Raw genomic sequence first — 24,645 nt, 5'->3', positions numbered from 1 at the left:
TCCCCGAGCCTTCAAAACCCACAAAATCACTAAGGAAAATCTAAACATGTTGTGGAGGGCCAATGGAAAAGCCTGGGTAACATGACAATTGTTTATCAAGTCGATAAATGTTTGTTTTGGCCCGACTGTGAAAAAGTATTTAGAAGAGAAACACCCCTATGAAATACCTGCTGGTGCTGGACAATGCTCCTGCTCACCCTCCTGCCCTCGATGAAGATATTGTAGCAGAATATTCCTCCAGCTTATGGACCAGCTAGTGATTTCAAACTTCAAGAAGCTTTATACGCAATATCTCTTCAAGAGATGTTTCGAAATCATTGAGAGCACAATCGTCACCCTTCATCAATTTTAGAAGGAGAATTTTGATATTGTCATATGCCTGAAAATATCGATCAAGCTTTGCAGGAGGTTTCGAGGAGCACCTTGAACTCTGCTTGGAAGAAGCTGTGGCCTGATGCCGTCTCCGCACGAGATTTCGAGGGCCTTCCACGCAGACCAAGCTAAAGACGATACCGAAAATGTTGACAATCCTGAACCTATTGCGCAATCTGAAGATGCCTAGATCATTACACTCGGGAAGTCAATGGGTCTGGAAGTTGATGAGGTCGACATTGATGAGCTTATCGAGGAGCACCAAGAGGAACTTACGACGGATGACCTGAAGGACTTGGAGGCCATTCGAGTGAACGTCATTCAGGAAGAGTACAGAGGGGGGGGGACCAGCGGCAGAAATTAAGGAGGGTCTACATGGCTACTTTAAAATGGTGGCTCTAGTAGAAAAGAGATCTCCAGAAAGAATTCTCCTTGGTTGTGTGCTTGAGTACTGTAATGAAGTTTGCCTGAGTCATTTCAGGAAAATTTTAAGAAACAGGCAGAAACAAGCTTCTTTGGACGATTATTTTAGAAAGAGGCCTTCAGAAGAAGCAGACCAAGCGCCAGCTAAGAAACGAAAGAAAAGTGGCAGTGATGAAGAAAATACGTTATGTAATAAAATTTAGAAAATACAAAATGTAAAGTAAAAAAAAACAGTAAAAGGAAATGAAAAGAAATTTTATTTTAAGTTTATTGTAAAATTAAGTATTAATATTTCCTTGCATTTGTAAATTTGTTTCCTAAAATTAAATATTAATGTTTTCTGTCATTTATAAATCTGTTTTGTAAAGTTAAGTGTTTACGTTTTCTGCCACTTGTAAACGTTTTCCGCCGTTTTCATCCTCCTCTACCGCCCTGCACTTCGCTCTCAGACATCGCCTCACTCCAAAAGTAAGGTTCCACATTTTTGTTACTGTATTTTTACTGTTCGCTTTAATCAAACACTTATTTTACAGATTAACAATGTTAATTTATTTTTGAAATGAGCAAAATACAGTACTTTTCATACATTTAGTACTGTTTAGTGGTGTATATCCTTTTTTATAATCATTTAATGTGGTGCTTTTCTAGGGTCTGAAACAAATTAGGCTATGTATGTATGTATGTATATATGTATATATATATATATATATATATTATATATATATATATATGTATATGTATATATATATGTATATGTATATATATATGTATATGTATATGTATATGTATATGTATTTATATATATATATATATATATATATATATATTTATTCCCAACGTTTCGTGATTCTTAATCACATTGTGCAGGGCTATAAATAAAACATATACAAAAGAATTAAGAAACAGTTACAAAAATTTTACAAATTCGTTCAAAACAATAAAAATCAGTTGAAATTTAAATGAAAATTAAAAGGTTAAAAAAATATATATATAGCCTATATATATAAATCAGACAAAGTTGTGGAACCAACATCGCAGAAGCGTAGTGAGAAACTGTATGCCAACAAGAGTTAGAATACAAACCAAAGAAAGCTATGACAAATATAATTGAATGGAAGAAGCTTGGTTATTTAACGACGAAACAAGTCATTGGATCAATATGGATTCAAGAAGAGGTAAGTCATGGTTATTAGACACTTGACCAATGATGGTAAAGTCTTTGTTGTCAATATTTTGTTTGCACATTTTGGCATGATTCCAAATATTAGAATGTTCAGGGTTGGATATTCTGCAACCTGTTCGATAGCTAACACCTCTATGGGAATCAATTCTGACCTTTAACAGCCTCTTGGTAGATCCTACGTAGGTCCCAGAGTTACGCTTTGGGCAATTATATTTATATACAACACCAGAGGACATAAAAGGACTCAATCAATCCTTGAAGTGGAAAAGTGAGTCAATAGTGAGAGGGTTCTTAGGGATGAGTTTAACTTCCACAGCTGTGAAGTGTTGTGCAAACTTTCTTTTAAGGAAATCTTCATGGAGAAAAGGAAAACTCGCATAGAATTTTAGTTTAGGAACTGTAAGTGTTTTTGGAGTCTGAGCCATCTTGTCATTCAATAATCTATTTAGTAGTTTAAAAAATATTTTGGTGAGAAACCAGTTTTTCTTAAAATATTCAGATAGATAAATAATTTCAGTATGGAAAGATTCCCAGCTAGAGGTCAAAAGGAATGCTCTGTGGAGGAGAGTAAAAATAGAATTAGTTTTAAAATTATAAAAACAAGAGCTATAAAAGTTTGAACCTAATCCGGTAAAAGTCTTTTTTTTTTTTTTCTATAAATCATAGTACTAAAGCCTTCTCTATATATAGAGACCAACATATCTAAAAAGGGAATTTTATTACCTTCCTCCTTTTCTAAGGTGAACATTATATTTTCATGTTGTGAGTTTACAAAGTTAAGGAAGGCGTCAGCACTGAACTTATCTCTGAATAGAGGAAAGGTGTCATCAACATATCTTACATAAAACAGGGGATGATATCTTAAGGGGCAATTTTCCAGCATGGTCTCCTCCAGGGAGCACATGAAAATATTAGCGAAGGTGGGTCCCAAGGGGGAACCCATAGCCATCCCATTGAGTTGTCTGTACAAAATACCATTAAAAACGAAAGAAAGTTTGCAGAAATTATCCAACAACACTTCCCAGCTGTGGAAGTTAAACTCATCCCTAAGAACCCTCTCACTATTGGCTCGCTTTTCCACTTGAAGGATCAATTGAGTCCTTATATGTCCTCTGGTGTTGTATATAAGTATAATTGCCCAAAGTGTAACTCTGGGACCTACGTAGGATCTACCAAGAGGCTGTTAAAGGTCAGAATTGATTCCCATAGAGGTGTTAGCTATCGAACAGGTTGCAGAATATCCTGTCCTGAACATTCTAATATCCAGAATCATGCCAAATTGTGCAAACAAAATATTGACAACAAAGATTTTACCATCATTGGCTAAGTGTCTAATAACCATGACTTACCTCTTCTTGAATCCATATTGATCAAACGACTTGTTCCGTTGTTAAATACCCAAGCTTCTTCCATTCAATTATATTTGTCATAGCTTTCTTTGGTTTGTATTCTAACTCTTGTTGGCATACAGTTTCTCACTATGCTTCTGCGAGGTTGGTTCCACTACTTTGTCTGATTTATATATAGCCTGTATATATATATATATATATATATATATTATATATTTTTACCTTTTAATTTTCATTTAAATTTCAACTGATTTTTATTGTTTTGAATGAATTTGTAAAATATTTTTAACTGTTTCTTAATTATTTTGTATATGTTTTATTTATAGCCCGGCACAATGTGATTAAGAATCACGAAACGTTGGGAATAAAAAGGATATTTTGAACTACTCTTTCCCTATCCATACTTTGATATTCGTGTTCATTACTGGCTGTTGCTGCTATTCACCAAATATATATATATATATATATATATATATATATACATATGTATATATATATATATATATATATATTATATATATATATATATATATATGTATATATATGTATATATATATATATATATATATATATATACAGTATATATATATATATATATATATATATATATATATATATATAATGTATGTATAGATATCTACAGTATCTATGGCTGTCTATCTCTAGAATCCTTTTAATAACTATGATATTCCTGTTGATATAATAAAATTTTAATTTTATCCTCTGCAATTATTTGTGTTTTTGGAATTTATATGGGTTAATTTGTTTTTGAATATATTTATTGTAACGATGGCTATAGTGTAATATATTTAAAATGATTTTGAGTTTTTGGAAATACCCCAATGTTATTCTAAATGAATTTGTGATTTCAGTCTCTCTTGGTGTGTCTGAAAGAGTCGCATAGAACGAGGACAGTTTTCCGCAAAGTTGGAGGCTTTGTTTATGTAATGAGTGCACTTGTTAGCTTAGAGGGAAGCCTAGGAGATGTGATGCCCCCTGCTTGGACCTCCGTTCCTCCTCGTCAGATTCTGACACTTTTACTGAATGTCTTTCACACATTAACGACTGCCATGAGGTTTGAACCAGCTAACGCAAAATTCTTTCATCAGGAGGTGAGTAATAATTCTATACTTTCATGAAGTTCCTTATTGTTGTTTTTATGTTAATATCTATATTAATAGCTCCAAGGTGGTTGGGGGCAAGGGTAAGTTTCGTTACAGGCGAGTGTCCAAGCGCAGCTTAGGCTATGTTACTTGAAAATTGTGACCTAAGGATCTCTAAATTTTGCAAACATACACTAATTTACTGCTAATGCAGAGCAATAAGAAAGATTTTCCATATAAATGTATTTTGAAAACAAGACTCAAATATCAAAAATGTATTGGGCAGAACAGGCTACAAGAAATGTAGTATTACAATCAAACATTCAATAGGTTATGCGTTAATGTATGAATATCTGGACGGTATATGTGATCACCTTGTAAGAAATATTTTTTATCCTTTTTATTTCCTGTGATTTTAAACAAAATGAGAAAGGGTGGTATTGAGTCATTTATTAAGAATAGCAAAAATTAGCTTATTCCTTCCTCAACCCCTTTCTAGAATATATATATATATATATATATATATATATATATATATATATATATATATATATATATATATATATATTTGTACAGAAGAAAGCACTGTGAAACGGGTCTTGTAGAAATAAATTTATCAAACAAATGCTTAAAAAAAGAATTGCATATTAACACCTAATATGGAAATTCTTTGTCTATCATAAGAAAAAGGATGGCATCAGGAGTCGATAGATAATACCCACCCCTGGCCAATAATGTTTTAGCATTAACTAAATGCTTGAGGTAGTTTTAATTAGACTGATGGTTAGTTATACTGGCCTTTTTCATAAGTTTATACTTTATTAAATACTAGATGTGCACCAGTGAGTACTCATAGTGACAGATTACCATCAGTTGAGCACATCTTTTGATTAAAGAGCAGATGGAGAAAGTATGGCATTTACCAAAAATCTCTAGCTTAGATTTTTAGTACTTAGGTTAAAAGGGAAGTTAAGTAAATATGTTTGCAATTTAATATAGAGTTTTCCTAAGCATGTAGAATTATAGTCAGCTTACATCATATAGCACTATGATAATAAAGCTTTCTATTTAGAAAACTTGGTCTTTATTAAATGAAATTGAATTTATATCTACCAAACGTTTTTCAGTGTTCCCTTGAATAAATGGCAATGAAATGTGCATTTACACTATATACTATGTTTATTTTTGTAAGCTATACCTATAAAACAATTATTTGTTCCTTTTTTATTGCCAGCTGATGATGCACATGAAAAACTTATTACAATAATGTGAAAGGTCTTGAAAAAAGATCAATATATTATTTCTTAATTTATTAATTTATTTACAAATATAAACCTTGTCAAAACTGCTGCTATCATTTTCATTAGTAATTATGCTCTAACATGTATACAGAAACACTTCATCGGTCTAAAAATATCATGATTATTTCAATAAATAATACCAAACATTCATTGTTCCATACACTTTGGAAGCACACCTTGGTTCACAGTAAAGAATTGGAGCACTAGTAATAGTTTTGTGGGACTACCCATCATATCCCATATTCTCAAGAACTTCTACTACACTTAATGGCCACTAGAGCTTGCCATCTTGAATTCCTCATTCTTGATTTTTCAAGATTTTGGTATGTATCTTATTTGGTGGTGCAACTTTTCTTAGAGGATTTTTCATGCCCATTATCAGACTTTCAATAGTAATATTATTTCCTCTGCCAACGAAGTTGGAAGGAGGTTATGGTTTACCCCCTGTTTATGTGTGTGTGTGTGTGTTTGTTTGTGAACAGCTTCTTGGTTACAATTTTAATCGTACAGTAATGAAACTTGTAGGGATTAACTTTTATGTAAAAAGCTGGAAATGATTAAATTCTGGAAGGTCAAGGTCACGGTCAAGCAAAATGTCCAATTCACGTAATCAGCCTCAAGTTTAGACATCGTTGTTAGAGACACTTCAAACTTGGTTCGTATTTGAGTTTATGAAAATCCACGTCAATTAATACATATTAAGGTCAAAGGTCGAGTTCGAGAAATAAGCTGCTGTGGCGAAGGTCTCCACTTTAACGAGTGCCCCTCTAGTTATATATCTACAGTAGTTATATTAACCTAGTATTCAAGGTATGTTTTCTGAAATAAGATTTTGTGTGATACGACTTGTATAAATGAGTAAGTTTGACAGTCATAATAATGAATGTATGATTAAGGATAGATTTGATGAGTGTAGGGATATCCCAGATCAAGTAGTATTAGATTTACTAAAAAAAAGGGATCAGAATGAGGCAATGAAAAAAAAATGGTTGAGAGAGTTAAGCGTAATTCTTTCCGTTCATCATATAGTACCCTAGCTAGCAACTGTATTTTTCACTTTCAGTATAAATGATTCATATTTTAATGTTAAGTGTGTGATATGTTCATTCTAGAACTCCCTAAAAGGTATTCTTCTCCTTCGGGCTCTTCCTCGAAGTGCAAGAAATCCCAAAAGTTTTCTCCCTCTATTGGTACACTACCCTCTGCTTCTTTCTTGTTCGGCCTCCTCTAACTGTTGATTCAACAAAAGCGATGACCCTTTAACTCTCGGGCAACTTTTTGGGCCAGGGAGCTCTTCCTGTCTCCCCTAGTGAGACAGCAAAAGCTTGGGAGTCTGCAGCTCAAGACACCTTGCATCTGTTCTGGCCTTCACTAGGACTTACAGGTTTCCCATTGAAAGACAGGCTTCTGCACGTGTTGGTTCATTGGGAGCAGGACAGTTCTATTCCTGCCAAATGTGGCTTTGGCAATGCCTCCTCTAGAGTCGACAGGAGGGAGTTCCTTTTGCTCAGTGTCTTACCCCCAAACCTTCGTTGGTAGTAGCAGAACCTCTCCCATGGGAGGATTTACGAGGTAGCACTCTGGCTTGTGTTGCCTCAGTGCACTCACCCTTCGAGATGAGCTCACACACTGAGCTTGCTTAGCGAGAGGATAAGCACTTGTTTATTCTCCCTGGGGTAGCGCTCAGGCAAGCTTTCCCCCAATGTCACAGCCTTCGGGGTGAGTTCTCACGTTCAGCATGCTTAATGTGACCCCATACTCATAGGGAGGACATTCATGCAAGTATTCCCCCAGCACTTTCACCCATTGGGGTGAGTTTCCTGAGGATAGCGCTCGGGTGAGTGTTCCCCCAGCACATTCATCCCTCGCCGCGGAAGTTTGTAAGCATGTCCTCATCCTTCTGAGCTCGTTGACCCTACGGGGACCTTCGGCAGATTTCCTCGCAAGTGCGGGAGGATGTCCTCACCTGGGAGCACATCTCTCCATGTAGCTTAGAAGTGGCTATCCAGGTGCTATCGCCAGTTAGCACACAGCTAGTTTTCTCAGCTTAAACCCCCTTGGTTCATGATTAGCCTTGCACAATTGAGCTTGAGCTACCTGTTTGGGTAGAATACACAAAACAGACTTGATCAACCTATTGGAGTAGAATGCACAAACCAGGCTTGCTCACTTGTGGCTCTTTTCACAACGCCCCACATCTCACGCTCACCTGCATTGAGTGAACCTACATCTTCTGGGCGGGATAAATTCTTGTTCCTTTAGGGCTCATGCTCCTGTTGCCCTGAAAGCCGTGCTGAGACCAAGTGTTCTCTTAGTGTTCACTCAAGGTAATCGCAGAGTGTTTACCCGCATAGGCAATCGCTTGTCTCATGCTCCTGTTACCCTGAAAGATATGCTTAGAAAAAGTGTGTTCTCTTAGCGTTCACTCAAGGAAATCGCAAAGTTTTTACCTGCCGTTCAACAGTGTGCGCTCAAGGCAATCACTCATCTCAACTGAGCGCTCACTCGCATTCGAGCGTTTTTGAACTAGTGAATATCCTTTCTAAACCCTGAACATGAATGAGCGGGTTAAGGTTCTAGAATAGGTGGTTTATTCCATGGCTTAGGCACTGACATCACTTTAAAACCAAGATGGGTACGTTTTCTTATTAAGAGAACTTAGTGCCTAGCTATACAGTCATACCTCTTGACTTGAAAGCATCTGCTTACGAAATTTTCACTCTGAGAAACGAGATGCGAAGAATTTTATGACTTACATCACGATAAGTGTTTCGGACAACAAAAGGAGGTTCGGTACGAGAGCCCGACCGTGTCCGAGACTGATTTTAAAATTCGTGCGCCGCCAGCCCGTAAACTCTCATCCATCCTCCCGCACTCCAATTGGTTATCTCCCTACTCGGATGCTACTTAGCACCATAAGATCCTGCTCTCCTATTGGCCTATTGGTCAGCATCTACTGTACTATATCCCATCAGGTATCTATGCATTGGCATTCCTCTTCCATTTCGTTTTGGCAGCGGTATCGTACGCATTAACTTAGTTTTTGTGATATCGATTTCGCTTTCGTAACTGCTGTATTGTACTGTATCGTGTGTGATATTACGTTACGTTATTAGCCATGGATCCCAAGAAAGTTGCTGATGTCCAGGGAAGGAAGAATATGATGCTTTCTATGAAGATGAAGATGAAAATAATCAAGAAATACGAGGCTGGCATGCGATTAAGTGTGACCGCGGAGGAATATGGCTGAAATCCGTCTACGATAGGAACGATCCTGAAGCAGAAGGAAGAAAAAAATAAATTTGATTTTAAGTTTATGGTAAACTTAAGTGTTAATATTTCCTGCCATTTGTTAATGTGTTTCCTAAAATTAAGTGTTAATGTTTCTGTCATTTATTAATTGGTTTTGTAAAGTTAAGTGTTTACATTTTCTGCCACTTGTTAACGTTTTCCGCCGTTTGTCATCCTATTCTACCGCCGTGCCACTTCACTCTTGGACATCGCCTCACTCCAGAGATAAGGTTCCACATTTTTGTTACTGTATTTTTACTGTTTGCTCTAATTATACATTTATTTTACAGGTAACCAATGGTCAAATTATAATTGAATGATCCAAATAATTGTTGTCGTACATCTAGTACTGTATAGTGGAGTGTATCATCTTCATAATAATTTAATGTGATTTTTTTGTAGGGTGTGGAACGAATTAGGCTATTTACATGTATAAGGCGACTCACAAGACAAAAAAATCACGTTATGAAAGCCACTAAGGAACCAATTAATTTCGTGTTGTAAGGCATTAATGTATATGTTTTTATGCGTACGCTATCCGGTGTTCACATATTAGGGAAGCGTCCTCTTTGTTTATGCCCACAAATTTCTCCCAGAGCCCTATTCTCTCTTCAGGGCAAGAGAGATGATTATCGTGAGTTATGACATTTACATCCAAAAATCTCCCTTATGCCCATAAAATATTCCCAAGTCTTTTTAGGACATCTTGACAATGGAACACAGAATTCTGTTGTTTTTGGGAAATGAAAATTATATAGATTTATAAATTTACTCCTTTCGATATTGCACGATTGCGATTGTGCATTCTAGGTCAGGGACTCTTCCTTGACAATAGAAAGCAACAAGAATTTAGGTGTGCTTATGCAAAGCACTTGCCTTCCCATAGTAAACTAACACATCATGATGCATCTCCTTCTTAGTGCAGTGGTACCCGAGTTTGATATGCATGCGCATGGCAGCAGATTGATCCCTCCCTGGGACCTTGATTATTTAAATGTTTTTACCTACATTTAATTTTATTGAAATCTTTATTCATAGATACTTCTCATTAGAGTATTTGTTCGTATAATTAAATTTGATCTGCCTCAGTAAAGGAATGAGTCGGCTAATGACAATCAAACGTTTTTAATAGGTACAGTACTCCTACTGGACCATCTTTTGTCTCCCATTGGGAGAGGTAGAGTTAGCCGCTTCCTGACGACGAAAACAACTACAAGAGTTTGACTGCTATTGTGCTTTCTCCTAGACAGTCTACGACTACAATCATCTTGGCCCTGTTCCACTCTCGCTCTGTGAGCAAACTTTGTAGCTTTGCAACGTTTCCACAAGAATTTTCATAATGTTTCCACTTCAGCTTGTTTTTGCTGATCTATTTAGTGTATTCTAACAGTTTGCCCATTCTTTCAAGAGAGCAGAATGAATTAAGTAAATGATTGCAAGTCACATTTACTCAAGTGGTTAGTTTTGTGTCCAATTTCTCACTGCTTTGCTATCGGTTACATCCTTTTAAACTACTCGTGATTGGTTATGCCCCTTCTCACCTATCTACCCAAGGGAGTAACACTTCTAACCCCTCTTTTTCTTCCAGCTAATGTGACCTGCTGGCATTTTCAAACCACTAGTTAACAGACGAATGGAAAGAAGTGGGTTAGTTAGTGAGTAAAAGATGAATGAATCCTACACTTGCAAACATGAGCCTGTATTCAGGTTTGTAATGCAAAATTAAAGGAAATGCATTTACTTCCTAAGGGGTCTTCTAACCGGCAGGTTACTGATTTAATAGTGACACTTCGGGACTCAGTTCAGAGCTGTCATTTTCTGGCACCCTCCTTGCTTTTGGCTTGTAGTCTTCTTGTCTTCCCTGTCCCCTTTTTTTTTAACTCGTATAGTTTTTGGATATATAGTAGGGATATGCAAAAGCATACAGTACTGATCATGCTCAGTCAGCTCAGTCTAAGAATAGATGCTGACCCCTAAAGGAAATTGTAACAACACATGCAAGCTTAGCATATACCCTGAATAGGGGTGGCATACAAAAGGCCTTAGTGTTCTAGAATTCTTACCTCCTCTTCTAAGGGTTCGTTTAACTCCTGTGATGTAAAAACCTATTGGAGCTTAGGACTGGGAACATAGAGCTTGCTAACATGCCTCAGCATATGCACTAGCAGGATTACCCTCTTTCACAGGTAGGTCTACTCCTCTGAGGTCTCGCGAGACTTACCGAGTCTCTAGCGCTCACAGATGTTTGTGTTAGCAATCCAGGTGTGATCGCTATGGTTGTCTGGCTGGGTGGAGAGCACAGTGCGACGTCTATTGCACACTCAACTCCCCCGCCTTTATCTTGTGCTTGCTCACATACTGTGGAGCTTGCTTTTCTTGACTGGGTAGAGAGCACAACGCAGTTTAGTGCACATGTATTTGTGCGACTAGCACAACCCCTATTGACTCACGCTCGTGAGCTGAGCTTGTCCCACCAATGGGGGTTGCTCGCAATCCTCTAGGGCAACGTTCGCATTCCTCTTTCGAGTCAACAGTGGTATTCTTGCGAGGTCCGGTTGCATGTGGGATCGTTGAAGGGCATAGCCCTTTGGGCAGAGGTGCTGACCATGATAGAGAGGACCACTCTACAAGTGTCTGCGACGAATCCCCGGGCTTCTCTACTTGACAACTTGTCAAGAAGGCGTCTAGAAGCTGGGGGACTGGTCTTAGGACTTTGGTCGATCTGATGAGCAATCAGATTGTTAGACCTCAAGGAGGTGTACTTCTAGATCCCAGTCTATCCTGCCTTCGAGAGGTGCTTCAGTTCATGGTAGCAAACCAGGTATACCAGTTCAGGGTGTTGTGGCACCATATTAAGAGCCCCATAGGTGTTCAGTAGGATCTTCTCCTTGGTTTCTGCTTAGGCCCCAAACAGATCTTGATTTACCCAGGCTTGAGTTAGACAGTCCGGGGGAAAGTGTCCCTGTTCACAGGATTGTCTTATGAGGCTCTGAGTGCTAGCCTTGTTGTTTTGAGTATTTCTCTTCCCAACCCTATAAGTGGCAAGGACATGAGACACCTAGCCTCCCCTGAGCGCCTAGTCCGAACAATCAATTTTGGATGTGGTTGCAAAACAAGGTACCTCTCAGAATGATGTTCCGATAGAGGAGATCAAAGACAGATCCTGAGGGGTGGCTTTCTGACAACAACCTCTGCAGGGGTACAGACTCCGTTCCCCCTCCGGAACTTATGATGTTCACAGACCCATTAATGTTTGGGCGAGCTCAACCAGCTCCAACACTAGTGTCAGAGCAGTGGTCCGTTGTAGATCAGAATGGCTACATCAACATGCTAGAGTTAGGCGACCTGTCATGCTTTCCAGAATTCTTAACCATTCCAGTCAAACTACGCTGTGATGTTGATAAATAACAATACAATACCACCGTAGGTTAGTAGCTAAAAATAGAAAATACTATTTTGTATCACGGGGCTCCCTCCACTATTGTCTTGCAAGACTCGCTGAGTTCCAGTACACACGGGAAGTTGTGCTCTCGCCTGGTGTGGTTTTTCTTTAAAGAGGTGTAGGTCCAGCTTTGAATAGAGAGCAAAGTAATCTCCCTGTCAGCCCGCTTCATCTCAGGCAAAGAGAACATCCTGTCAGACAATCTTGGCAGGTGGACTCATTGTATGGATCCAAGTGGTTCTTATATCCATGGACACAAACACTTGTGGCTTTTGGGAGTTGACTAGTGATAGACCTTTTTTGTCGTTCCTCAACTGGAAATTCCATGTATCCTGTGCCCTAGTAAGAATACCAAAGGCATCATTAGAGGATGTTTCTTGATATCCTTGGAATTCTCGAGGTCTATGCCTTTTCCTCGTTTTGCCTATTAAGGATGGTTCTCAACAGGGTCAGATTGACTTACAACCTTAGTCTGACTCTCATTGCTCCACTATGGCTGCAAGTAGAGGTATAATATACACTGTCCTTCCACTGCTGCTGTCGAAGTTTCTGAGGGAGTTTCATTCCCTCCCAGACCAATTTCAACTACAACATGCTTGAATCTTCCACAATTCAGGAGAGTTCGTGCTTGGAGAGGTTATCCAACATCTCATGGAGATACTACCGCTAAAGAGTCATTTGGTCCTTTGAAAAATATATAGTGCTACATTGGATCCCTGTCTGGTTACGGCTAATTTTTTCTTTGTGTACATATGCACTGAATAGTGTGGCCTATTCTTTACCTATTCTCTTTCCTCATACATCTGACAACACTTAGAATAACCAAAATATTTTCCTTCACTCAAGGGGTTAACTACTGCACTGTAATTGTTCAATGGCTACTTCCCTCTTGGTAAGGTTAGAAGAGACTTTAGCTATGGTAAGCCACTCTTCTAGGAGAAGGACACTCCAAAATCAAACCATTGTTCTCTATTTTTGGGTAGTGCTATAGCCTCTGTACCATGGTCTTCCACTGTCTCGGGTTAGAGTTCTCTTGCTTGAGGGTACACTCAGTCACACTATTCTTTATTTCCTTTCCTCACTGGGCTATTTTTCTTGTTGGAGCCCTTGGGCTTATAGCATCCTGTTTTTCCAACTAGGGTTGTAGCTTAGCAAGTAATAATAATAATAATCATAATAATAATTAATAATTGATAATGATGATGATGATGATAATGATGAAGGTTTTTGTGAAAGTGAAGCTGATGTCTGGATACCTGAGGAGGGCATCCTCAATTTATCAAGCAAAATGGGCCTTGTTTCTGTAGTTATCATTGGAAGATGTGCCACTCCCCTCGGAACATCTAATGCCCTGAGAGCCTGTTTGACTCTTCTTTAAGAGGTAAAACTGCTTGACCTGGAGACGAAGTTTTGAGGCTGAAAAGAGTTGACCTGTTCTTCTTCGGTAGAACTGTCTATGAATGCTTGAAGTTGGAAATAGGTCTGCCCTTTGTTGAAATGGAGACCTTAGCCCTGGAAGGTGACCAAAGTTCTACATTCCCTAGAGGCGGCTTTGTACGAACCACTCTCTTTGGCAACAGACTTTAGCTTCATTAAAAGCATTCCATGTTCTTGCTCTGACCTCAATTAGGAAGGTTAGCAAGGGCTATGTTTCCTTCTGTGATCTCGATTAGTCAAGAAGATGGATACGAAGTTCTCTTTCATTCATGACTTTTGCTAATACTCGGTTACACCAATACTTAGTACCGGGTCACATCATGTAGTGTTAAGAGGGAAATCGATCTTGATCAGTTGTGTGTTTGATGTGGATGCTAAGGCGCTGCTTTAAGTACACACATGGGGCTTGTCCCTAGAGGAACATCCGTCTGTCAGCAACAGGATCCTCATCTGACACTTCTAGCTCAGATGCAGCAATCCAAGACGTTAAAATTCTAGGCAGTTGAAGGGAGATTTCCACCCACCATAAGGCGAGTCTTCTGTGTAACTAACAAAGGATTGTATTCGGGTGGGAACAAATGACAAATTAAAAAGTAATTTGTATTTTTCTTGATTCTATAAACCTGAGTTCTTTACACAAAGTTACTTGCCATCACCTACCCCCAGAAGCCCTGGCTACAATAAAGTGGGGTTGTTAGTGAGCAGTGGCGTGGTGCTTTCCCGCTAACCACTGGTAACGAACTGAAAGGTTGCTGACACCATGTTAATTGCTTTAATGGTTGTGTTCCAGCATGCACTATTTTCAATTTCCTATGTAAAGACCTTAACTTTGTACAGTTAAGAAAAATACAAATTACTTTCAAATTTTTCATTTTGGAAAGTATTGTTAGTTTAAAGGACATTAGTCAGAGATTAAAGCATAATTGTGAGGTTAGGTGAACTTGGGGCAATAACACTCTCAAATTTTGATGTTATGACTTTGAAATTGAAAGTATAGGGTACCAAGCCTGGTTTTTAAAGAGTGGGTTATGTATCCCATGCTCAGGTAATTATTTTTTAGTGCTAACTAGAACTGTTTCAGCTCCTTCGGCAAGTTCTGAATAATTTTGAATGGTTAGTCTCTCACTTTGCAAACTTTTCTTCAGAAACTCATATTTATGCTAAGCACTTTACAAGTGCACACTTATTCTCCCTTGGACCCATCCTTAGATCAGCATATTCTCTATGAACCTCAGGCCATGAGCAGCTCTGATTTGCATTTTCAAAGTAGCTGTTAATGCAAATAAGCTTACCTTGGAGCTTGCATGAAAATTGTGCACATTGCATAGAGATTTTGGATCCCTGCACAGTTAATTTGGTTAATTTGTAAGCAATGGGGTTTGGAACCTCACAATGTTGGGTTCATGCAGCAGAGTACATTGTGCTTCTTTCTCTAGTGCTAAAGTTTTTTATGCTAAATTTCTTGCACCTTAATTCTTTTGTTGAGTGTTATAATGCAGAGGGAAATCTGGCTGTAAGTGCCTGCAATTATTGTTCTTTTTTATGGCACTTTGCTTCAAGTGTGTCTGAATCACATGACAATCATGCCAATAACACCTCAGAATCACATGAAAATGTAGCGAGTAGTACTTAGAATTTTTCAGTGAATAGCTTCTGCTATTTGTTCTGGTGCCTATTGCATTCAAGTTTACTGTGCTTTTGATTATAGTGCTAGTTATGCAAGTAATTCTTACAATAATCACACCACTGAATCTTGTGCTTCTAATGCTTATGGGTGGCACACTTATTGTGTCTATGTCACACATGTTTTCTTAGTCTTGCCCCAAGTTTTTTATTTTAATCTAGTGCAATTAAAAGGAGAATTGTTAGTTAATGAGGGGAAGTATGAACTTTTTTAAAATTTGCCTTGAATGTAGAAAGTTTCATATTCTTTAATTTTCCTTGGATATAGAATATTTCAGAAGGGACATATATAAGCTGTTATTTCTACTACTTCAGGAATACATCAGGGAGGCTTCTGTTAGTAGATCAACTCAGAAAGATGGAAATCTTGTTTAGGAGGCTGTTGGAGCTATTCTGAAATAAAATTTCCTTCCCCCAATTATCAGATGCTTTATCTTGGAGTAAGAGCATAACTCTGAGGCTGAATGAGCCTCATCAACAATTTTTCTTTCTTGGTTAGACAGAATCCAAGAGTGATACTCAGATATACATAAATCTGAAGTAGTAGCAGATCCATCCCCAACTTCCATCCCAACTTCTATTGGGCCCAAGACTTACAAGGCTATGAAAAAGAAGTTCAATAAGATGGCAGGAAAACTGGAACATAAATTCTTCTTTCATTTTGATACTGGCAATGAACTTGAAATAACCAAGTTTTACCACACTAGTGAGAGTCTCTTAGTACTTCCTTGTAGAGAATTTCAACTTCACTTCTTCAATTGACCCTTCAAAAGGAGACCTGTGGTCACAGATACTTTTTTTTTATGCCTAAGTTAATGACTAACTTTTCAAGAGGGCTTGAGAAGGCTTAATAGAAGTTCTACTTTGAAAATGGATTATCTATAATATTCTGGTGAAAAAATCACAGCAGGTTCCTTGGATGAAATAGAAATAATGGAAGTATTATCTTTTCTCAAGTGCTTAGATGATGGAGCCTGTGATACAGTAATAATATTATTGATAGTAATTATAATGATGATAATAATAATAATAATAATGCTAGCAACAACAACAACAACAACAACAAAAATAACAATAAGAATAATATTGTTAGTAATGCTGTAATATTCTTTCCATAAGAAGAGTTATTCCCAATAAATCACATACTCTTTATTATGTATTAATGGTGCTTTTGTAACTTCACTTGCTTTAAGACAAGGAAAAGGCAACTGTAAGAATGACTTAAGTTTAGCTTAACATTATAAAAAAATTAATCAGCACAATGTTGGTGGAAATTTTATGAATTTCAATCCTTTTCAGATATGCTACACCAGTTTCTGTGATACTCTCAGACTCCTTGGTTGTTTTATGACGGCTACAAACATTCAAGAATCATCTAAAGAAGTTGTACCTCTTAACCAAGCCGATGGGATCAATTTAGAAGATGGATCCTTGAAGACTTGCAGTACTCTTTCAGAAGGGATTGACTTCAAAACTTTTCATACAATCTTCACAACTCCAATCCTTGATTACATGTAAGAACTGATTTTTAGGTTTATGTATCAAAATTAAGTGTTTAACTTTTATTTAAGAAGTACATTTTGTCTACCCTGACTAAATAGAATTTGTGTTGTTTTTACTTACATTCAGTGTTGTTTAGTTTCTAAGTTTAGGGAAAAGTTTTTTTTAAAGAAATTATTTTAAACCATTTTGCATTGTTTATAGGCCACCACCTGAGATCCCAGTATCATTAGTGAGAGTGGTACAAATTCTGCAGCTCATGTACCACATGGCTTTGGATGCTTTTGACAAGGCATCTGTTCCAGCTTTCACACCACCCAGTATTGGTACCTGTAATAATGATGTAAGCACTTGTCATATATTGTTATGTAATGCCTAATGGCAACCGTAAATGCTAAAGTTATTTTTCTTGACAGTTTTTGTTTGCAAAATACATCACTTATGTATATTTATATTTTTCAATATTAATCTTACCCGATGATCATGTAGCTGTCAACTCCGTTGCCCGACAGAAATCTACGGTCGGGATACGCCAGCGATCGCTATCCAGGTGGGGGTGTACACAACAGCGCCATCTGTGAGTAGGTACTCAAGTACTTCTTGTCAACAAGAACTCAATTTTTCCTCTGCCGTGCCGCCGGCAAGACCTAATTGGATACGCTGTTGATTTTGGAGTTATTGTTCACGATTTGGTGATGTATTTGCTCTAAAGTTTAGCCTTCGCTATTCAGAAAGCTTTATCATTAGCTTAGCAAGCTTTTGGAATTAATTTGGATCATTTGTTAACGAACTTTGCTAGATTTTGGAATCCCCCCTTGACTACTTCTAAATTCAAGATGTCTGACCAGTCTCAAGTACCTAAGTACAGGCAGTGTAGCGTTAGGACTTGTACTAGGCGTCTTCCGAAGGCCTCTATAGATCCTCACACCGTATGTTCCAATTGTAGGGGTAAATCCTGTCAATTGGAAGATCGATGTGGGGAATGTGCTGGGCTTTCGGAATCGATTTTAACGAATTCCTTAGATATGCACGTAGGTTAGAGAAGGAGAGAGATAGGAGGAGTTCTTCTCGCTCTGTGGATTTTTCCTCTCCCCATGCCCCTCAACCTTTTCCTTCCCCTGTGGTGGTGACTCCCGAACCTGCTACGAGTGCTCAGCCTGCAATGGCGGATATGTTGCGTGCCATTCAGGCTCTCGGTGACAAAGTGGAGTCATTGGTTAATGACCGTAATCAGCTCTTGGCAGATGTCAGAGAGCTGAAAGCGAAGAGTGCAGTGGGAAGTGTTAGTGCTAGTGATGTGCAAAGTGTCAGTGTCAGTGTTGCGCATGAGGGTACATCTGTGCGTGCCAGTCGTCCTCCCAGTCCGGGACCTCTTGCAAGCTCCCAAGCCCAGGGGAGAAGCAATGTCGAAGGACCAAAGGGTTCGGCAGGCCTTGATCGGCGCACGGATGTATCCTCAGTGGTTGCGGACGTATCTGTTAAGGATTGTCCCATCCACATACAGACGAATGAGCCCTTACATTCCTCGTCTGTGGAAGAAGTTTCCAGGAGGAAACGGTGGACCAAGGTCTCACGACCGCTCAAACGTAAGGTCCCTTCCGAGCGAGTCCAACGGCCCAGGTGTAGCCACTGGGTCAGTTCGGACTCGCCGCAGTCATCTGATGACTGCACACCTCCCAAGAGAGGTAGAGTGGTCCCTCAACAGGCTTCTGCTCCGTCTGTTGTTGCTCCAACCACAGTAGACCCTAAGTGGTCCATGCTGCAGACTATGCAGTCTCAGCTTGCGGCATTCATGCAGGAGTATCATGCTGAGAAGGTTAACACTGCTCCTGTTAACCTACAACCCGCCGAGGTTGTGCGCTCAGCAGATACTGCGGCTGCCTGCTCCCACACTCCACCTGTGAGAGCTCCACCACCGATGCGCAGTCCACCCTGCCAGACGCATGTTCTTGCTGCACCATCTGCTAACATGCGTGAGCTACCGCATCAGGAGTTGCCGGGTTCCAGCACTATGCGGCATTCTCCTCAGCCCATGCAGCATGCTCTGCATACCTTACAGCATGCTCCGCATACCATGCAGCATGAGCCGCATACCTTACAGCATGCTCTGCATACCATACCGCATGCTCCTCAACCCACCGCAGCCCCCCCCACACACCAGCCCTCTGCTTTTGTTGTTGCCAGCTCGCAGACCGACCAGCAGCGGCATGATGTTGGATCCGCAGGTACGCATGCACCCGTACTGCCGGATTCAGCCGTTCAGCTTTCTGCTCTACCTTTGCCACTTACAACTCAGCTTTCGGAGGATGGTGTATCGGATGATGAAGCTGCACATCTGGATGAACCTCACTCTGATTTTGAAGGGCCCAAGTCTACGCCTCCCTCCTTAGACTTTCGTAAAGTCCTTGCCTTGTTCAGGGACTTGTATCCTGAGCAGTTTGTGTCTGCAACCCCTCGTTCTCCTCCCTCCGAGTTTGCTCTGGGCATGCAGTCTGCTGCGCCTGCCTTCACCAAGCTTGTTCTCGCCAGATCGTCTAAGAGAGCTTTGAGGGTTATGGGAGAGTGGTTGCATTCCAAGAAGCAACTGGGAAAGACTTCTTTCGTCTTTCCGCCTACCAAGCTTGCTTCTAAGTCGAGCGTCTGGTATGCCACGGGAGAGGAACCCGGCTTGGGAGTTCCTGCCTCTGCCCAGGGCGACTTCTCAAGTCTGGTTGACTCTCCCCGCAGGTTGGCTATGAGACGTTCGAAGATCTGCTGGTCCTTTTCCGATTTAGATCATCTGTTGAAGGGAGTCTTTCGTGCCTTCGAGATATTCAACTTCCTCGATTGGTGTTTGGGAGCCTTAAGCAGGAAGACTTCCCCTTCAGATAAGGACTCGGCCATGCTGATCATGTCTAGCATGGACAAAGCAATTCGGGATGGGTCTGGTGAACTTGCGGCTTCGTATGTGTCAGGAGTCCTTAAGAAGAGAGAACATCTTTGCTCCTTCTTATCGGCTGGTATCACTCCTTGCCAGAAGTCAGAGTTGTTGTTTGCTCCTCTCTCCAAGTGTCTGTTTCCGGAGGAGCTGATTAAGGGGATGGCTGCCTCACTTATCCAGAAGGATACTCATGATCTTATGGCATCTTCTGCACGTAAGGCTAAAACCTTACCTTCCGTGCCTAGACCCTTCCGCCCAGCAGCAGTTGACACTCCTGCATCTAGGTTCATCCCGCCCTTTCGTGGCAGAGCCTCCAGCAGAGGAGGTACCCGTGCAGACAGTCACCGTGGCAAGTCCAAGAAGGGTTCCAAGTCCGCAAAAGGCAAGTTCTGACTGCCTTCCTCTCCAGACAGCAGTAGGAGCCAGACTCAAGACCTTCTGGCAAGCTTGGGAGAGCAGAGGTGCAGACGCTCAGTCTGTGAAGTGGCTAAGGGAGGGATACAGAATTCCGTTCTGCCGCAGTCCCCCTCTAGCTACGTCTCCCATCAACCTCTCTCCCAACTACAAGGAGAAGGACAAGAGGCTAGCGTTGCAACAAGAGGTGTCGCTCTTGCTACAAAAGGAAGCGGTGGTCATAGTCCGGGATCATCAATCCCCGGGCTTTTACAACCGTCTCTTCCTGGTAGCCAAGAAGACAGGAGGTTGGAGACCGGTGCTGGACGTCAGTGCTCTCAATGCTTTTGTCACCAAGCAGACGTTCACGATGGAGACGACGAAGTCGGTCCTAGCAGCGGTCAGGCAGGAGGACTGGATGGTCTCGTTAGACCTGAAAGACGCGTACTTTCACGTCCCCATCCATCCAGACTCCCAACCTTTCCTAAGGTTCGTCTTTGGAAAGGTTGTGTACCAGTTCCAAGCCCTGTGCTTTGGCCTAAGCACGGCACCTCTTGTGTTTACCAGACTGATGAGGAATATTGCGAAATTCCTTCACTTGGCAGACATCAGAGCCTCCCTCTATTTAGACGACTGGCTTTTAAGAGCTCCAACAAGTCGTCGCTGTCTGGAGAATCTCAGATGGACTATGGATCTGACCAAGGAACTGGGCCTCCTGGTCAATATAGAGAAGTCCCAGCTCGTCCCATCCCAGACCATTTTCTACCTGGGTATGGAGATTCAGAGTCGAGCTTTTCGGGCTTTTCCGTCGGCCCCAAGGATCAATCAAGCCCTAGAATGCATCCAGAGCATGCTGAGAAGGAACCGATGCTCAGTCAGGCAGTGGATAAGTCTAACAGGGACACTTTCATCGCTGGCCTTGTTCATCGAGTTAGGGAGACTCCACCTCCGCCCCCTTCAGTATCATCTAGCTGCTCACTGGATAAAGGACATGACGCTAGAGACGGTCTCAGTTCCTGTTTCCGAAGAGATGAGGTCTACTCTAACGTGGTGGAAGAACAACATTCTTCTCAAGGAAGGTCTACCATTGGCTGTTCAGACCCCCGACCACCGTCTCTTCTCGGACGCATCGGACACGGGCTGGGGTGCGACACTGGACGGACAGGAATGCTCGGGCACATGGAATCAGGAGCAAAGGACACTTCACATCAATTGCAAGGAGTTGTTGGCGGTTCATCTGGCCTTGATAAACTTCAAGTCCCTCCAGCTAAACAAGGTGGTGGAGGTGAACTCCGACAACACCACAGCCTTGGCTTACATCTCCAAGCAGGGAGGGACTCATTCGAGGAAGTAGTTCGAGATCGCAAGGGACCTCCTCATTTGGTCAAAAGATCGAAAGCTTACGCTGGTAACGAGGTTCATTCAGGGCGATATGAATATCATGGCAGATCGCCTCAGCCGGAAGGGTCAGGTCATCCCCACAGAGTGGACCCTTCACAAGAATGTTTGCAGCAGACTATGGGCCCTGTGGGGTCAGCCAACCATAGATCTATTCGCTACCTCGATGACCAAGAGGCTCCCGATGTATTGTTCTCCGATTCCAGACCCAGCAGCAGTTCACGTGGATGACTTTCTGCTGGATTGGTCCCATCTCGACCTGTATGCGTTCCCGCCGTTCAAGATTGTCAACAGGGTACTTCAGAAGTTCGCCTCTCACAAAGGGACACGGCTGACGTTGGTTGCTCCCCTCTGGCCCGCGAGAGAATGGTTCACCGAGGTACTGCAATGGCTAGTGGACGTTCCCAGGACTCTTCCTCTAAGAGTGGACCTTCTGCGTCAACCTCACGTAAAGAAGGTACACCCAAACCTCCACGCTCTTTGTCTGACTGCCTTCAGACTATCGAAAGACTCTCAAGAGCTAGAGGCTTTTCGAAGGAGGCAGCCAGAGCGATTGCCAGAGCAAGGAGGACATCCACTCTCAGAGTCTATCAGTCTAAATGGGAAGTCTTCCGAAGCTGGTGCAAGGCCAATGCAGTTTCCTCAACCAGTACCACTGTAACCCAGATTGCTGACTTCCTGTTACATCTAAGGAACGTAAGATCCCTATCAGCTCCTACGATCAAGGGTTACAGAAGTATGTTGGCAGCGGTATTCCGCCACAGAGGCTTGGATCTTTCCACCAACAAAGATCTACAGGACCTCCTTAGGTCTTTTGAGACCTCAAAGGAACGTCGATTGTCCACTCCAGGCTTGAATCTAGACGTGGTTTTAAGGTTCCTAATGTCATCAAGATTTGAACCGCTCCAATCAGCCTCTTTTAAGGACCTCACATTAAAAACTCTTTTCCTCATGTGCTTAGCAACAGCTAAAAGAGTAAGTGAGATCCACGCCTTCAGCAGGAACATAGGTTTCACATCTGAAACGGCTACATGTTCCTTGCAGCTCGGTTTTTTGGCTAAAAACGAGCTTCCTTCCCGTCCTTGGCCTAAGTCGTTCGAGATCCCAAGCCTGTCCAACTTGGTGGGGAACGAACTAGAGAGAGTACTTTGCCCAGTAAGAGCTCTTGGGTACTATTTAAGAAGGTCAAAGCCATTACGAGGACAATCAGAAGCTTTATGGTGTGCTATCAAGAAGCCTTCTCTACCGATGTCTAAGAACGCAGTTTCTTACTACATCAGGCTTCTGATTAGAGAAGCACATTCTCATCTGAAGGAAGAAGACCTTGCTTTGCTGAAGGTAAGGACACATGAAGTGAGAGCTGTTGCTACTTCAGTGGCCTTCAAACAGAACCGTTCTCTGCAGAGTGTTATGGATGCAACCTATTGGAGAAGCAAGTCAGTGTTCGCATCATTCTATCTCAAAGATGTCCAATCTCTTTACGAGAACTGCTACACCCTGGGACCATTCGTAGCAGCGAGTGCAGTAGTAGGTGAGGGCTCAGCCACTACATTCCTATAATCCCATAACCTTTTTAACCTTTCTCTTGAATACTTTTTATTGTTGTTCTTTTGGTTGTACGGTCGGCTAAGAAGCCTTCCGCATCCTGGTTGATTTGGCGGGTGGTCAAATTCTTTCTTGAGAAGCGCCTAGGTTAGAGGTTGTGATGAGGTCCTTTAGTATGGGTTGCAGCCCTTTATACTTCAGCACCTAGGAGTCGTTCAGCATCCTAAGAGGACCGCTAAGCTCAGTAAGGAAGACGTACTTAAAAAAGGCAGAGTAATGGTTCAAGTCGACTTCCTTACCAGGTACTTATTTATTTTATGTTTGTTATTTTGAATAACTGATAAAATGAAATACGGGATACTTAGCTTCTTTGTTAACATGTATGCTGGTCTCCACCCACCACCCTGGGTGTGAATCAGCTACATGATCATCGGGTAAGATTAATATTGAAAAATGTTATTTTCATTAGTAAAATAAATTTTTGAATATACTTACCCGATGATCATGAATTAAAGAACCCGCCCTTCCTCCCCATAGAGAACCAGTGGACCGAGGAGAAAATTGAGTTCTTGTTGACAAGAAGTACTTGAGTACCTACTAACAGATGGCGCTGTTGTGTACACCCCCACCTGGATAGCGATCGCTGGCGTATCCCGACAGTAGATTTCTGTCGGGCAACGGAGTTGACAGCTACATGATCATCGGGTAAGTATATTCAAAAATTTATTTTACTAATGAAAATAACATAATTCTAAGCATATTTACTATGATTATGGGAATTACATTTCCTCTTGCCTTTTATGATTTACACAGAAATTGTATTGGAATGATGATTAAAGGACAGGAATTTTATTATACTTATGAGCTGTTATTGACATTATTTTCAGAACAAAATAGTTGATATTTCACCCGGCAGTAAGCGACCAGTTGCTGGTTTGAATTTAGGACCAGCGCCCACTGAGCCAGTAATTGTTCATTCTGGTGTGGTGACTGCTCTTCTTCATTTGCTTCCATCTATACAGCATCCAGTTCATCCACAAATGGCATGTGTTCTTCAGTTGTATACAGCTCATCTAATAAAGGTAATAAGATATTGGAATCAATTATAATCAGTATTAGCATGTTTTGTCAGGTTCTTCTGTAGTATGTGTGATGGAAAATTAATTTTTGTATATTCCTTTTTTGTCCTAGGCACTTTTGCCTAAACTATCATCTGTTTCAGGCCTTTCACTATACCCTATCTTCAAGCTTTTAGCAATTTCTTTTGCAATTTTTTATCTGCTTACAGATGTAATACTTCTGACC

The 24,645-nt window shown here is 40.8% G+C and overlaps 1 protein-coding gene across 4 annotated transcripts in view; it reads left to right on the top strand.

The window, feature by feature from the left end:
* Window positions 1–24,645, top strand: part of bchs (WD repeat and FYVE domain containing 3 bchs) — a 748,678-nt gene that overhangs the window by 201,794 nt on the left and 522,239 nt on the right. For all 4 annotated transcript variants that reach the window (XM_068389148.1, XM_068389155.1, XM_068389143.1 and 1 more), the window contains exons 14-17: window positions 4,200–4,439; window positions 16,884–17,098; window positions 17,289–17,427; window positions 24,228–24,422. In XM_068389148.1, the coding sequence (XP_068245249.1) occupies window positions 4,200–4,439; window positions 16,884–17,098; window positions 17,289–17,427; window positions 24,228–24,422 (789 nt within the window). The remainder of the gene's footprint in view (window positions 1–4,199; window positions 4,440–16,883; window positions 17,099–17,288; window positions 17,428–24,227; window positions 24,423–24,645) is intronic.

Source organism: Palaemon carinicauda, chromosome 1 (assembly GCF_036898095.1).
Source record: "Palaemon carinicauda isolate YSFRI2023 chromosome 1, ASM3689809v2, whole genome shotgun sequence".
In the NCBI taxonomy this organism is placed as follows: Eukaryota; Metazoa; Arthropoda; class Malacostraca; order Decapoda; family Palaemonidae; genus Palaemon; species Palaemon carinicauda.
Note: the sequence above shows the minus strand (reverse complement) of the source record. Positions and strands in the feature narration are given on the sequence as shown.